The sequence below is a fragment of the Odontesthes bonariensis genome, chromosome 8 (genome assembly GCF_027942865.1).
Source record: "Odontesthes bonariensis isolate fOdoBon6 chromosome 8, fOdoBon6.hap1, whole genome shotgun sequence".
Taxonomy (NCBI): Eukaryota; Metazoa; Chordata; class Actinopteri; order Atheriniformes; family Atherinopsidae; genus Odontesthes; species Odontesthes bonariensis.
The window spans coordinates 40,099,846-40,114,336 of NC_134513.1; the positions used below are offsets into that span (position 1 = coordinate 40,099,846).

General features: G+C 43.0%; 1 protein-coding gene across 2 annotated transcripts in view; it reads right to left on the bottom strand.

Annotated features, from left to right (window-relative positions):
• Positions 1-1,946: 1,946 nt before the first annotated feature.
• Positions 1,947-14,491, bottom strand: part of drd4-rs (dopamine receptor D4 related sequence) — a 120,844-nt gene continuing 108,299 nt past the window's right edge. For both annotated transcript variants that reach the window (XM_075472409.1, XM_075472410.1), the window contains exons 5-6: positions 7,294-7,967; positions 1,947-2,611 (exon numbers count right to left, since the gene is read on the bottom strand). In XM_075472409.1, coding sequence (XP_075328524.1) covers positions 2,409-2,611; positions 7,294-7,967 — 877 coding nt within the window. In that variant the 3' untranslated portion in view covers positions 1,947-2,408. The remainder of the gene's footprint in view (positions 2,612-7,293; positions 7,968-14,491) is intronic.

The window sequence follows — 14,491 nt, forward strand, 5'->3', positions numbered from 1 at the left end:
CGGATAGTCTTAAAGCTGAGCAGAGAGCTGTTAGAGCTGTTCCTGCAGCCAGGTCCAGTGTTAGCGCTCTGTCTGCAGTCTCTGTCTGCGCGGATAGTCTTAAAGCTGAGCAGAGAGCTGGTAGAGCTGTTCCTTCAGCCAGGTCCAGGATTACAGCATCTGTTGTTAACCAGCTCTGTGATCCTCCTCCTTTCCTGTTAGCGCTCTGTCTGCAGTCTCTGTCTGCGCGGATAGTCTTAAAGCTGAGCAGAGAGCTGTTAGAGCTGTTCCTGCAGCCAGGTCCAGGATTACAGCATCTGTTGTTAACCAGCTCTGTGATCCTCCTCCTTTCCTGTTACCGCTCTGTCTGCAGTCTCTGTCTGCCCGGATAGTCTTAAAGCTGAGCAGAGAGCTGTTAGAGATGTTCCTGCAGCCAGGTCCAGGATTGGAGCATCTGTTGTTAACCAGCTCTGTGATCCTCCTCCTTTCCTGTTAGCGCTCTGTCTGCAGTCTCTGTCTGCGCGGATAGTCTTAAAGCTGAGCAGAGAGCTGTTAGAGATGTTCCTGCAGCCAGGTCCAGGATTACAGCATCTGTTGTTAACCAGCTCTGTGATCCTCCTCCTTTCCTGTTACCGCTCTGTCTGCAGTCTCTGTCTGCCCGGATAGTCTTAAAGCTGAGCAGAGAGCTCTTAGAGCTGTTCCTGCAGCCAGGTCCAGGATTACAGCATCTGTTGTTAACCAGCTCTGTGATCCTCCTCCTTTCCTGTTACCGCTCTGTCTGCAGTCTCTGTCTGCCCGGATAGTCTTAAAGCTGAGCAGAGAGCTGTTAGAGATGTTCCTGCAGCCAGGTCCAGGATTGGAGCATCTGTTGTTAACCAGCTCTGTGATCCTCCTCCTTTCCTGTTAGCGCTCTGTCTGCAGTCTCTGTCTGCGCGGATAGTCTTAAAGCTGAGCAGAGAGCTGTTAGAGATGTTCCTGCAGCCAGGTCCAGGATTACAGCATCTGTTGTTAACCAGCTCTGTGATCCTCCTCCTTTCCTGTTACCGCTCTGTCTGCAGTCTCTGTCTGCCCGGATAGTCTTAAAGCTGAGCAGAGAGCTGTTAGAGCTGTTCCTGCAGCCAGGTCCAGGATTAGAGCATCTGTTGTTAACCAGCTCTGTGATCCTCCTCCTTTCCTGTTAGCGCTCTGTCTGCAGTCTCTGTCTGCCCGGATAGTCTTAAAGCTGAGCAGAGAGCTGTTAGAGCTGTTAGAGCTGTTCCTTTAGCCAGGTCTCTGCCTGATATTCCTGTTGTGTCCTCATTGGGGCTCCAAGCTCGTCCATTTTATCCACCATTGATCTCACATTTCCCCTGATGATTAGGGGAAGAAATGATTTAAACTTCCTCCTCCTTTTCCTCCATTTTGTTCCTGCTCTGCATCCTAGACATCTCCTCTTCAACTCGTGTTGATTTGGGATCTTATTCCAGGCATTACCTTGGCTTTTGAAAGGTCAATTAGCTGCTCCAACAGGTGAAAAACTTTCCTGTTGTCATTGGTTACACATCATGACAGATATAAAGTAGAAGTCCAGTAGAAGTCATTCCAGCAGCTCAGCATCCAAATAAGCTCAGAACCATGTTTCAGAAATCTGTGTTTTTAGAGAAAAAAAGCTTGTTAGAAAATCTGAAGAAGATTCAAAGAAAGACACAGTGTGTCCAGTATTGAATAAAGATCTAAGGTTTGTGGCCATCAAACGACTGATCATTTTAGAGCTTCTTCACCACAAAGATTTGGCACAGTAACATCAGCGCAACTTACAGTAGCTCTCATCTCCAGTTTCCCATCACTAGGGACCCCGAGTGACCTAAAGTCCGCCACCTTCAAATGGAGGGAATATGCCATCTTTCCAGGACACAAGCACACACTTGACTGTTTTCATCAACAAAGTCAAATTTAAAGTTTTTTATTTATTTTATTGACAAGGAATCCTGATTCAGCATCATTTCGTCACAGTAACTAAGTTAAAAACACTACAAACATAAAACTCTCATAGAAACATTCAGGTCTTTGTTTGTCCTTGTGTCCGTTTATCATCTTCATGTTTCTGCTTAAGTCACAAAAATGTTCATCAATACTCCATCAATGCCGAAGCAACCAAAATACATCTGTGGAACATTTAAACCATCAACATGAAAACACTCAAATATCAAAGAACATCAAAAATTATTCACATGATGAAATATTTTGTGCATTTAGGCTGTTGTGTGAATAGTAATCTGATTACTGCTCTGCTCATAAAAACTGACTGATAAGAGGGTGTTTGAGTGCTAAATTTGGTTAAAAACCTTTGTTTTCTTGTTGGTCCTGAAGAGTCCATAGGTTCATTCTCCAAATGTTTGACTTTGGAGGAGAGATGACAAACAGCTGAAAGTCTGAGGCTGCTTTTAGTTTCATGCCGGGCAGCAGAGCATCTTGTGAAAAACATTCCTGAATTCCGCATTGAAGGCGGTGTAGATGATCGGGTTGACGGCACTGTTGACGTAGCCAAGCCACGTTACCACAGAGATGAGGGTGGGGCCGATGTCACAGGACTGGCACAACACTTTGGTGACGTGAACGACAAAGAACGGCGTCCAACAAGCCAGAAACACACCTGAGACACAAAGAGAGTCCAAGTCACATTTTTTACAAACTCACTTTCTCTTCAGTAAAAAGACAGACTGTTTCTAACCTAATTCTAAAGGTCAGAAAATAGAGGTGTGTTGGTTTGATTGCTCTCACACTTCTAACAAGGACTAGATAATAAATCTGATATTACAGCTTTCAAATCAAAGCCCCTCATTAAAACTCCTGATTTATTTTTTCATCTGTTTGATTTGTTGTTCCTGCTTTTACATGATCTGTCTTTTATGAGTGTGAGTGTTAAAAGCGGCCTGGTATGAACGCACTGCTGAGAAGTAAAGCTGTTTCTATTTTTACTAAGAGGATCACAGCTCCACAGTGTTGAAGTAAAAGATGAAGAAGAGTTTAAGATTACTTTTATTGTCATGTGCACACGAATGTTAACACGAAATTAGTCCTCCGCATTTAACCCATCCAGATCGGCACCTGTTGCAAACAGATGCACATGCACACGGTCACACACTCATTGAGACAGATGCCGTACACTGGAGCGGTGGGCAGCCAATAACAACGCCCGGGGAGCATGGGGGTAAGGATGCCTTGATCAAGGGCAACTCAGCCATGGCAAGGAGGTGGACTGCCACCCCTCCAGCTGTCAGTCCACCAATCTTTTTGAGTGGCAAGAGTGGGAATTGAACCACCGACTGTCTGGTTATTGGACGACCCACTGAGCCACTGCCGCCGTTTGTGTGAAGAAGAGGATAATGTCTCGTAGTCCCAAAATCTTCACAAACGTCTTCTCAGTCAATGTTATTTTCTACTTTTATTACAATCGATCGTCTTCATTTGAATTCATTAACTCGACCTGCAGCTCCTGGTGTGTGATGACTTTATTCTAAATTACACTTGGCATCCATACTTCTGCACTCATGTTGTCTAAATGACCATTTATATAATATCCTCACTTTACTGTAGTTTACATTCATGTAAAATGCTTCGACATCAAATGCACAACAGTTCCCTTTAATTACATGGTGTTACGGGGCAACAATAAAGTGTCCCGAGCTGAGGAAATAAAACAATGAGAACTGATGGGTGATGTTAAATGGTTATTTATTGGAAAAGAAAAGTAATACTATTCAACCAAAACCTAGAAGAAAAACACAATCCCAACAAAACCTGCTGAGGACAAACAAGAGCCTAAATGATTAACAGAACAACCAAACCCAAAATCAAACTGTCCTTCCACTGAAAGAGTTACACTACACAACACTCTGCACAAACTACTGCAAAAACACTCCAACAATAGCTGGCCCCACTGGCCCCAGATATTACAGATGTTTGTCCACACCTGTGTTATTTAGACAAAAGCGATTTCCCCCTCAGAAACCTGATATAGTGCTTTCATTATGCATCTCTTCATTTTTTTGGTTTCATATCAAGACTATAACAGAATGGAACAGGGAAATAAAATGTTCCAGGCCTGAATCCAAATCAGGATGCAAACAGAAGCTTAATTCTGCCTCTTTTACAGTCTCCTATATGACCTCCTTGCCCTGCATTCAAGATAATGTTCCCACTCGGCTACTTAAAGGCCAACTTCCATCGTCATTTCATTAATACTGTTGTGTTCACCATTGTTATTGAATGCATTAGGCGTCGGTTCTGTTTTAAAAAACTTTATGGTTGCTTTGTTTCAAGCTGTTTTTGTGGGCAGGAAGAATGGCTTGATGAGATACGACAGGGTTTTCCGGTCCTTCTCATGCATATCTGTGACGCGATAATGAGGCGTCTCTGATTGGCTCTCTCCCATGAATGAATGAATGAATGAACCCCCCTCCTCCCCGCTCTGTGTGTATCCGAGAGCCTGCAAGTTTTTTTTCAACTCAAAACCTGTCGAAGATCAAACTTAAACACAACCCATGCGGTAATAATTTAATCAAGCGTTTTCCTTAACCAATATTTTTCACGTCACACGTCAATGTTGCAAAATGTAGGCCAATACAGCGCAGCACTGAAAATCGCGCGGCAGAAGTAGTGATTGTGGTAGACTGCAGAGATTGTTCGTGGCGTGGAATATACAACCAAAATGAAAAGGCACAAACTCATTTTTGAATATTTCAAAGCAAAAGAAGTAAAAAGCGCAGCATCATCTGATGGGACAGCTGTGCCCCAACCTTCAACTGTGGACCAGCCAAGCAACAGAAGCCCCTTTCACACTGAGGAATAACCCGCATTTAATTCGCGATTTTGGCGTGTCCGCTGTTCCTTTCACACTGACGACCCGGGCTGGCGTGTCAACTCGACTCGCCTTTCGACCCGCGTCGGACCCTAGTCTTTTTGCCGAGCCGAGTTTGATGTGAAAGGTCTCTGTGGTAGCGGGTCTCAGTGTGAAAGGGGCTAGTGACGAATGTTCTTCAACTACTACGCTAACCGAACCAAACCTCGCTGAGGCTAGCCATGGGCACTATTCAAGTGAGTGCTGCACGGATCTTACAACGCCTCATCAACCAAGCAATCCCGATGTGCTAAAAAGAACCAGGAGGGTGCAAGGAACAGGTTCTTCACAACGATAGGCGCTTTCGACCAGCGTGATTTCGGAGTAGTGGTGGACATTGAGAGGCTACTAGTGACAGCTGGGGACGGGGATGAGGTGACACTCCCATCATCCATTACGTCTCTATACAAAGAGTTTAACTCTGATCAACTCTGCGCACAGTTGCGCATGTTGCCAGACACGATTAAGACATCTACACTTAAAAATGACAAACTGTCAGTGAGAGTCATAAGCAATGCAATGAATGCTGTTCCTGTCGCAAAAGACCTGCAGCCCGAAGTACACAAACTTCTGAAACTTTTTTTCACCATCCCAGTCAGTACGGCATCAGCAGAGCGTTCGTTTTCCACACTTCGTAAGTCAATGGTTTTATTAGCACTGCCATGTGCACTCTTCTTTGTTCAATGTTTTTATACTGCATTGTACTGATACAAGTGAGTTTAAGTTGAGTTAACATCTTACTGAGGTGCTTTTGTTGTGTATTGTTGGTTGGTTGAGCATTTTACTCTGCACAGTTATGTGCTGGCATGTTGTGGGCTAAAGTCATGACCATTGATTCATCTATGTAGGCTATAGCCTTCTGTGCTGCGTTGACTGTTTTGGCAATTTGCGCACTTCTGTGCTGGCATATTTTGGACTTGGGTTATTAGTGTTGTTGGCTGTTTGGACATTTAAAGTAAAATCATCCTGGCAACGTGATGTGCATCCGCATTCTCTCTCTCTCTCTCTCTCTCTCTCACACGCGCACGCCCAGCTCTGATAAAACAGCAAGCATATTCCCATACATTCCTCAGACCAAGCAGCACAGAACGTGCACTTCTCTGGGTTGAGTGTTTCTCATAGTGCTGCTTGCTTGTACCAGTACTGGTACAAGCAAGCAGCTTCAGTTGCGTTACCACCGACCACCGATGTACCTTTCTTGTGCATTTTATTCTGCGCTGTTCTGTGCTGGCTGACATGACTGATGGCATTACGTGCGTGTCCGTGTTACTGTACATAGCCTCGGCTATGCATCATGTCCGACCTAAAATTTTGGTTACCCCCTCTTGCGATTGTGGCCCCCCCTTGTTGAAACACGTTCCGCGGTCTATGTAATTTGCCATGGTGGCTAGGAAGTCTCCGTGTGCAGCGTTAGCATTTTAGTATTAGGTTAGCCAAGGAAAGGTTAAGCTAGTTATTTGCTTGTTTTTTTAGCAACTCCAGAAAATAACATTTTGTATATGCTCAGTGTCAAATGTAGTTGATGGAAAGGTGGTAGTGAGAGGCTCGATGAGGAGGAATGAGGAGCCCCACAGACTACAGGTTTCTGCTTAGTTATAGGGCCCGTCCGAGGGGGGCGGGTTTCCATGGGCGGGCATAATCCCAAGTGGGCAACGCCTTTTTTCAGTTTGACGTAGAATGTACAGGTTTTTCTGATTCGCTCGTGGCTCTGCATTGTTTCTGTAAATTCGGGAAAACAGCCTGTGGAGTATGTGTATGTAACTAGGGGTGACCCTCCCTTTTTCAGAAGGAGCGAGTAAAACCGTTTTTTAGTGGAAGTTGGCCTTTAAAGACTTTTCCCCACAATCAGCCCAGTTATCCTAAATAAGATTATGTTTCTCTGGCCTCTGGCTTGTTTCTGCACAGTTTAAAAAATGTTCATCCACTAAAGAAACAAAGTGACCCCTTATCTTTTACTAACTACAGACTTATATTCTAATCTAATTCTTTGAAGAAAGTCATCGCTGCACAGCTGATATAATTCATGAATGATAACCTAGTTTTTAACAGTCTGGTTTCAGAGCACTTCACAGTGCTGTAATTTCCCAGCTGGGGATCAGTGAAGTATATCAATCCATGATTGATATACTTCACTGATTGATGTTGATTGATGTTCAGCTGTACGTGCTGATGAATCCCACAGATCCCAGCAGCCCTGCTGATCTCACAGCTAGTTTTTCTCACATTAAATCTTGGATGGACCAAAATTTTGTTGAAATTTCAAAAAGTCAGAGGTCATTCTGTTTGGGTCCATCAGCTCTGATGATCTCTGCAGTCTGTCAGATAATATCAGCCAGGCTTCAGGAATCCAGGAATAAACATTTGATTCCAACCTCAGTTTTGATACTCTGGTTAAACAGACCTTATCCTGTCTTGGTTCTGATGCTTTTACTCACCAACAACGACCGGCAGAACCTTCATGGCCTTACGCTCCCGCCCGCTGACCCTGCTGGTCTTGCTGGTTCTCCGCCCTCTCTTTGCAGCGTTACTTTTTAGACCATTTTCTCTGCGGCTGCTTCTCTCACCCTTCTCTATGGGCTCGCCATCCGACACGCTGTCCATCTGAGTCGTCATTGGGTCGCTCTCAGCTGCCACCACTGGCACTTCCTGGTGTCCCTCCAACACTGGGGTTGGCATGGAAATAATGGATGGAGAGGTGGGGCTAAGCCCACAGGGTACTGCATACACCACCTTCTCTCGACTCGTTGATGTCGTGTCTTTAGCTCGATGCAGAGCCTTGCCGATATGCAGAGAAAAATCTCGATGACCAGTTCGAGCTGCCTGAGAATGGCTCCGTCCGCTCCACCGCCGCAGGCCTCGAAACATCCAGTAATACAAGAAGAGCATGACGGGACAAGGTACGAAGAATGAGCAGACCGATGAATAGACCACAAAGCGATCATCCTCAAGTTTACAAATGGTCGGATCACGATCTGGCACTTGGTTTAGACCAAAGATGACCGGACTTGCCACGCCCAGAGACAGGACCCAGGTTGCAGTGATGAGAGCCAGCTGACGAACACTGAACTGGTTCCGGTTGTACTTCAGAGGCACCACCACAGCTATGTACCTGTAGTATGAACGCAAAGGGGAGAGGAGAGCAAAGCTGCCAATAATGAAGGAATAAAACTGAATTTTTTTTATTAATCTTTTTTTGCTTAAGTGGTGGAAGATGTTTATACATTGGCTCTAATGTAGTAAAGTGTTCAAATATGTGCTTAATATTGTATAACACTGCAGCCTCTGGTGGGTTTGGTGCCTTAAAATATAGACTGCACCATTGAGTGATAAAAATATATTTGGTGCCTGAAGTCTCAGTCATGTTTCAGTTACTGAAGTGTTTAATTACTTTTTCTCCAGTCTCTCAAAAGTGTTGATTGGATCACGAACATGCAGAGAAATCTGGATATGATCTCAGTAAAGATGTGCCCACAGCAGCTCCATAATCAGAGCAGCTCCAGGTAAAACAGACAACATGTCTTTTCTCTGCCTCCTAAACATATCTGTGACCCACAAAGATAGCAATAACAGATGGACAGAAAATAATTTTGTGACTGATGCATGTTTTATAGACTTTATGGATCAAGGTTCATCAAATTCTTTATCAAAGCAACCTTTCCAGCAAGATCAAGGATCATCACAGGAGGATTCTTGGAAGGGAAATATGCCCATGCAACGTGAAAATGTGAATAATGATTGCTGCCAATGTACCCTGCTTATCAAATCAAATTAGATGAAGGTTATCAGACAATAACCACAGGTCAAAATTGAACAAAATGTCTGAAATTCATATTTACAACCAAAATCAATATGGAATACAAAGTCAATCCTCTCTCAGTTCTAAAGTTTGACATATCAGGGCATGATGATTCCTGGCATGACAAACACAGAACATATTGATATGTAAACAACTATAATAGTAAATACTGATGATGAAGATCCAGCTGTGGGTGAGGGATATTTTGACCCACCAATCATTTCTTTATAGCTTACCATATCCATTTCAGTTAAGTTTGATTTGTAAATACCAAATTCTAATAGATGTAATCTCAAATCACTTCAAAGATACAGTTCAGTTCAAGCCAGTTACAACCCAATTCATTGTAATACAATCATTATCTGACCATAAGCAAATTAAATAAAATCCAACTTTTAAAAAGAGTTGCCTAGCTAAGGACACCGACAGATTGCATCAAAACTTCTCTTCGATACAATCCCCATTCCCAGCATTCACGAGGCAACAGTGGAGCCAAACCTTTGTCATCGTTTTGCTTGTTAGCAAAGAAGCCATTTTAAATTGGATCTTTAGGCACTTTGTTACCAGCAGCCTGTTACAAAGACACATAATTTGTTCACATTTCTTTAGTTGCATCTATGAAAGTTGATAAAATTAGAAAGTAGTAAAATAGCAACAAGGTGATTCCCAAAGGGCTGTTAGCTGAAAACTTGGCATATCTCAGCATGATCTTTCTTATGGATTTGACGAGGGGGATGGCGAGCCAACCGTGTTGAGCACCTGGATTTGAGGAAGCCCATAAGTTATTCATCTGCCCTGCAATCAGTGTGGGACTGTGGAAAGGATTTCAGGATACGATTGAACTGAATAAACTCTTATTTTTGGGGAAAATATTTTAATTTTATTTTTGGTGCACCAGATTAAAACAAAACATTCAATTGAGTAAAAGACCGGTCTTTTATTGTGAAATGTTGTAAACCTAAGTTAATACAATAATTTTGCTATTACCAAACTTTGAGTCCCTCCCTGCAAATCTACACTAAACTGGGCCAGTGTGTACATACCTTCTAGGTGGGTTAAAGGCAGATGAACAGTATCTGAAAGTGATGTCCTTAAAGACATGGTTGGTAATCCTGTCCAGAAACGTTTTGTTATACTGGGTGAAATGGTCAGACTATCCTGAGAGTAATCTATACATGATGTATTTAGAAAAAGGGCCGGAAATAATCAGAGCTCTGTGGACAAAAAGCTGATCAATCCAAACTCCTCAGGCCGATGACAAAAGAACCAATCAGATGCCTTCATGTCTAGTTCTGCCCATTCTGCCTACACCACTCTCTGTCGGCTCCCTCCTCCGCACGCCCACGCGATTTCACCTGTGCCAAAAATAACTTAATGTGAGTGCAATGACAGAGAAAATGCAGCCAAAACTACCATTACTTGTAAAAGGGGAAGAAAAAGAAAGCTGGAGGCAGAAACGGCTGCGGCAAAAAAGGCTCTGGGTAAAGCCAGAAGCAAGATCCGAGTCAACATCGGTACAGCGTTTGAGCGGTGGAGACAACTGATCTATCAAGATCTATCAAGCCGTCGAAACACAGATTGATGAGACCATTACAGGTGAATGAGACATGTCGGCTGAGTCCCAACGTCAGATGCGTGTTCAAGTTTGTGGGAGCGTGGCTTTCGACGGAGCACTGCTTGGATGGGGATGAGGGGGCTGGAGCTTAGCGGAGGTGTCACTTTCAAATCTTGCTAGCTGTCTTGCTAGCTCTCCAGGATTACCAACCTAGCTTTAAGAAAGAGGGAAAAAATCCAGCAAAGACCTTACACAGGACCTGAGAGATGCATGTGGACCTTCTGTTGATCTTACCCTAGGTGGGTGGCAAATCAATCAAACTATTGGCCTACAAGCTAAAAAAAAACAACTAGATGTTATTCACAAAATAAAAGACAGTCAAACTAATTATATACTCTGTAAATTACAAGACATTCAACAAGCCTTCCTGACATTCTCTAGAGAAGTCAATCAAAAATAGATGAAAAGGGGTGTGATTTTTTTTTAAATGCAATAAAATTGCCTAAAGTGAAAACCAAAACGCAAGCCTGATGATGGAAATATCTGAATTTGAAATTATAAAGACCATCTCAAACTCAAGACCAAACAAAGCACCAGGGCCAGATGGATTTCCTTCAGTGGTATAAGGAAATGAAAGATATTTTAATCCCCTTAATGACAACCACATTCAATTATGTTTTAAAGTCCGGGATAATTCCCCCATTTTGGAATGAGGCATCTATTTCTTTTATAGCCAAAGAGGGAAAAGATAGGCTTTATTGTGGAAATTACCACCCTATTAGTGTGCTTAATCAAGATTATAAGATATTTGCATTTATTCCGGCCAAAAGAATTAAAGGTATTCTCACCCAGAAAATCATCCTGGACCAGACTGGCTTTATTAAGCAGAGACAGACGCAAGACAATATTTGTAAAATGCTACACATAATTGATCACGGGGTCAAAAATAAAAATCAGATGATTCTTTTGAGTCTAGACGCTAAGAGGGCTTTTGATCGAGTTGGTTGGGAGTTTTTATACAAAGTTCTAAAGCAATTTGGGTTTGATCAGTCATTTATTACAGTTATTCAAGTATATTCAAGTGAGATGGACCCAACCAAGATCAGTGCTGTGGCTGAGTGGCCAACTCCAGAAAACCGGAAAAAGGTCCAACAGTTCTTGGGCTTTGTTAATTTTTACAGACGATTCATTAGAGGTTTCAGCGCCATTGCTGCCCCTCTTCACGCCCTCATCTCACCTCAGGTTCGATTCCGCCAGGGGTGTGAAGGAAGAAGAGGCGTTCCAACGCCTCAAGCACCTTTTTTCCTCCGCACCCATCCTCACCTTACCTGATCCACAGCGCCAGTTCATCGTGGAGGTGGACGCATCCAGTAAGGGCATCGGGGGAGTCCTCTTCCTCTTTTCAGCGTCTCCCCCCGTCTTGTGCCAGTGTGTTGTATCTGTCCGTTTCATGTGCATCACTCTCGCCTTTTTCTAAGCCTGACCACAGCCACGTTTCAAGTACCCTTACTGAGAATTTTTGCTGGGGCATATCACACAAATTATGGATGTAAACTTAATCGCAAAGCTATGCAAGGATATCCAGGAGGCTAAAGATTTAAATACAGTTTATATTAAACAAAAATGGGAAATGGAAACAAAAGGAACTCCCGGCTGGGGCCTTTCTGTGTGGAGTTTGAATGTTCTCCCCGTGTATGCGTGGGTTCTCTCCGGGTACGCCGGCTTCCTCCCACTGTTCAAAAACATGCATATTCGGTTGATTGGTGTCTCTAAAATTGTCCCTAGGAGTGAGTGTGAGCGTGTGTGTGCTTGTTTGTCTCTGTGTGGCCCTGTGATGGACTGGCGCCCTGTCCAGGGTGTATCCCGTCTCTTGCACGATGACAGCTGGGATAGGCTCCAGCCCCCCCGACCGACGGATTCAGCGGGTATAGAAAATGGAAGGATGGATGGAAACAAAGGGGACTATCTCTAATGTAGTTTGGATCCGGTAGTGTGCACTACAGTGGAAGCTCTCTGGCTCTAATACATGGAGGTGCTTTGGATGGAAGAGCCTCTGTAGATACTTTATTGCACCTGCACAAAGCACACATTATTCAGGATCATCCAGTTGCTGAAGAAACTGTGGAGCCCAAGAAGCAAAACATTTTCATCTCCTTTGGTCATACCCTCTGATTAAAAAAATTGGGATAACAATTCATTCTGATTTGGAAGAAATATTACATATGCAAATTCCCTTTAACTGGGAGGAACTTTTCTCTGGGCTTTTGTATACTATGAACACAAACAATGAGACCAGACGTTTGTATGGTATTTTAAGTTTGGCTGCCCGAAAAGCTATTACTAGGAAATGGTTAAGTAGTAGAATAGCTTAGCTCCGAAATATAAAGGAATCGTTCAGTTTGTGATACAAGCATGAAATTCAGTACACGTATAGCCAAAGGCATTCCAAAAAGATTTAGATATGGAGGCATCATGAATTTTCAGCATGGCGCCCATGGCAGCTGTTTTTCAAAATGGCTGCCAGTAACAACAGTTTTCTAGAGTGATTGGTACAAAATGTTATTGCAGACAAGATTTGTTGAATTTATTTACCATATTTACTTGATAATGTGTTTTTTTGATAATTGAACATTTCATTGAAAATTCAAAATGGCCGCCATTTCTTCAGACTGGTTACATAGGGATGATCTGATGATGTGTCGAATTATACATTTTTCTTGATGTAGATTTTTTTAAATTGTTTGGTTTTTTTTTCTTTTTTTACGTTTTTTTTTTTTTGTTTTTTTACTTCTTAATGCAGAATTTGAACTTCAATACCATGACCCTCATCCAGTCGTCCAATCTGAAATGTTGAAGGGAGCTGGCCAAGTTCATTAAACTGGATTAAATGCTCTGCAAGTGAAGTGTAACCACTCCCCTTGTCTGCTCGCTTGGACTGCAAAGGACATCTCAATGCCTCTGCTGTGTGTTCTTGGCATATAATACAGAGCTTCCAGTCAGTCTTGGCTGTGCAAGAAGTTGATGGTCCTTGACCATCAAAATTCACAAGTTGGAATTTCTTAGACATTTTCTCATCCAACAAAAAACTTTGTTTGAGGTAGACAAATACAACCCTTTTACCACCTTTTACTACTTGTACTTTTACTACTTTTTACTAGGTAAACACGTTAAAGTATGGGATACAACTAGGTTCGGATAATTGCCCTACACCTAGCCCGATCGTTCATCCAGTACCATTTAATTCCTGTGCGATCTGTACACCATCCGGGTAACTATATGAAAGTCATTCAAAGCCCCGTTACCCTTGGCTCGGCTCTCCCGCGCTGGCACATCCTGTCCATTCAGGTGCGGCTATCTAACTACATCTGATGTAAACTACATGGATGTGGGGATTAAAAGGAAGCTTGTGGTCAATTCCAAAGTTCCAAATTTGAATTCTGAATAATACAAAATGACTGATTTGACACCGATATCACCTATATCAGACAATCATACAAGTGACGGCTGCCATCTTGAAAATGGCGGCCATCTTGAATATTCATGACAACTTTTCAATTATCCATAAGACATTTACCAAGTAGTATGAATGGTAAATATGTCTAAAATATCATATTATATCCATTACTCATAAGAAAACTGTTGTTGCTGGCGGCCATTTTGAAAAATGGCTGTCATGGGCACCATGTTGAAAATTCATGATGCCTCCATATCCAGTTCTTTTTGGAATGCCTTTGGCTATATTTGTACCAATTTTCATGCTTGTATCACAAACTGAACGATTGTTTTGGTTAACCGCTGCGCTAAAGCTCGAATGTCCCATCCTTGGAAGATTGGCAAAAGATTGTGTAATGTCTGTTTGTTATGGAAAGAAGTATGTCTTTCTTCAAGAAATAATGACACAGTGTAATATGAAGGCTAGCCGCAAATTCAACATAGCAGACTCACCAGGTGTTGGCAATCGCTCATCAACCATCCAAATCCACATATAAGGCACTCCTTCCTGGGCTCTACCTGTTCGTCAGCAAGCTGCATGGTTCCCAAGCCAAATTGCAGCCCGGAAACCAGCCAGCCCGGTAAACAGCCTGGTAAGCAGCCCGGTAAACACAAAGAGACGCTCTCTCCACCCACCTCCAGCCCGACGTAGCAGCTGTTGCGCAGCCTCCGATCCGACTTCTTTGGTTCAAGCCGAACCAGCCGGCTTCTCAGCTCTTCCTAAGGAGCGTTTTCCCTTGCCGACGCCCGCCCAGCCATCGCAGGGTAATATGTGGTACTATTTCTCATT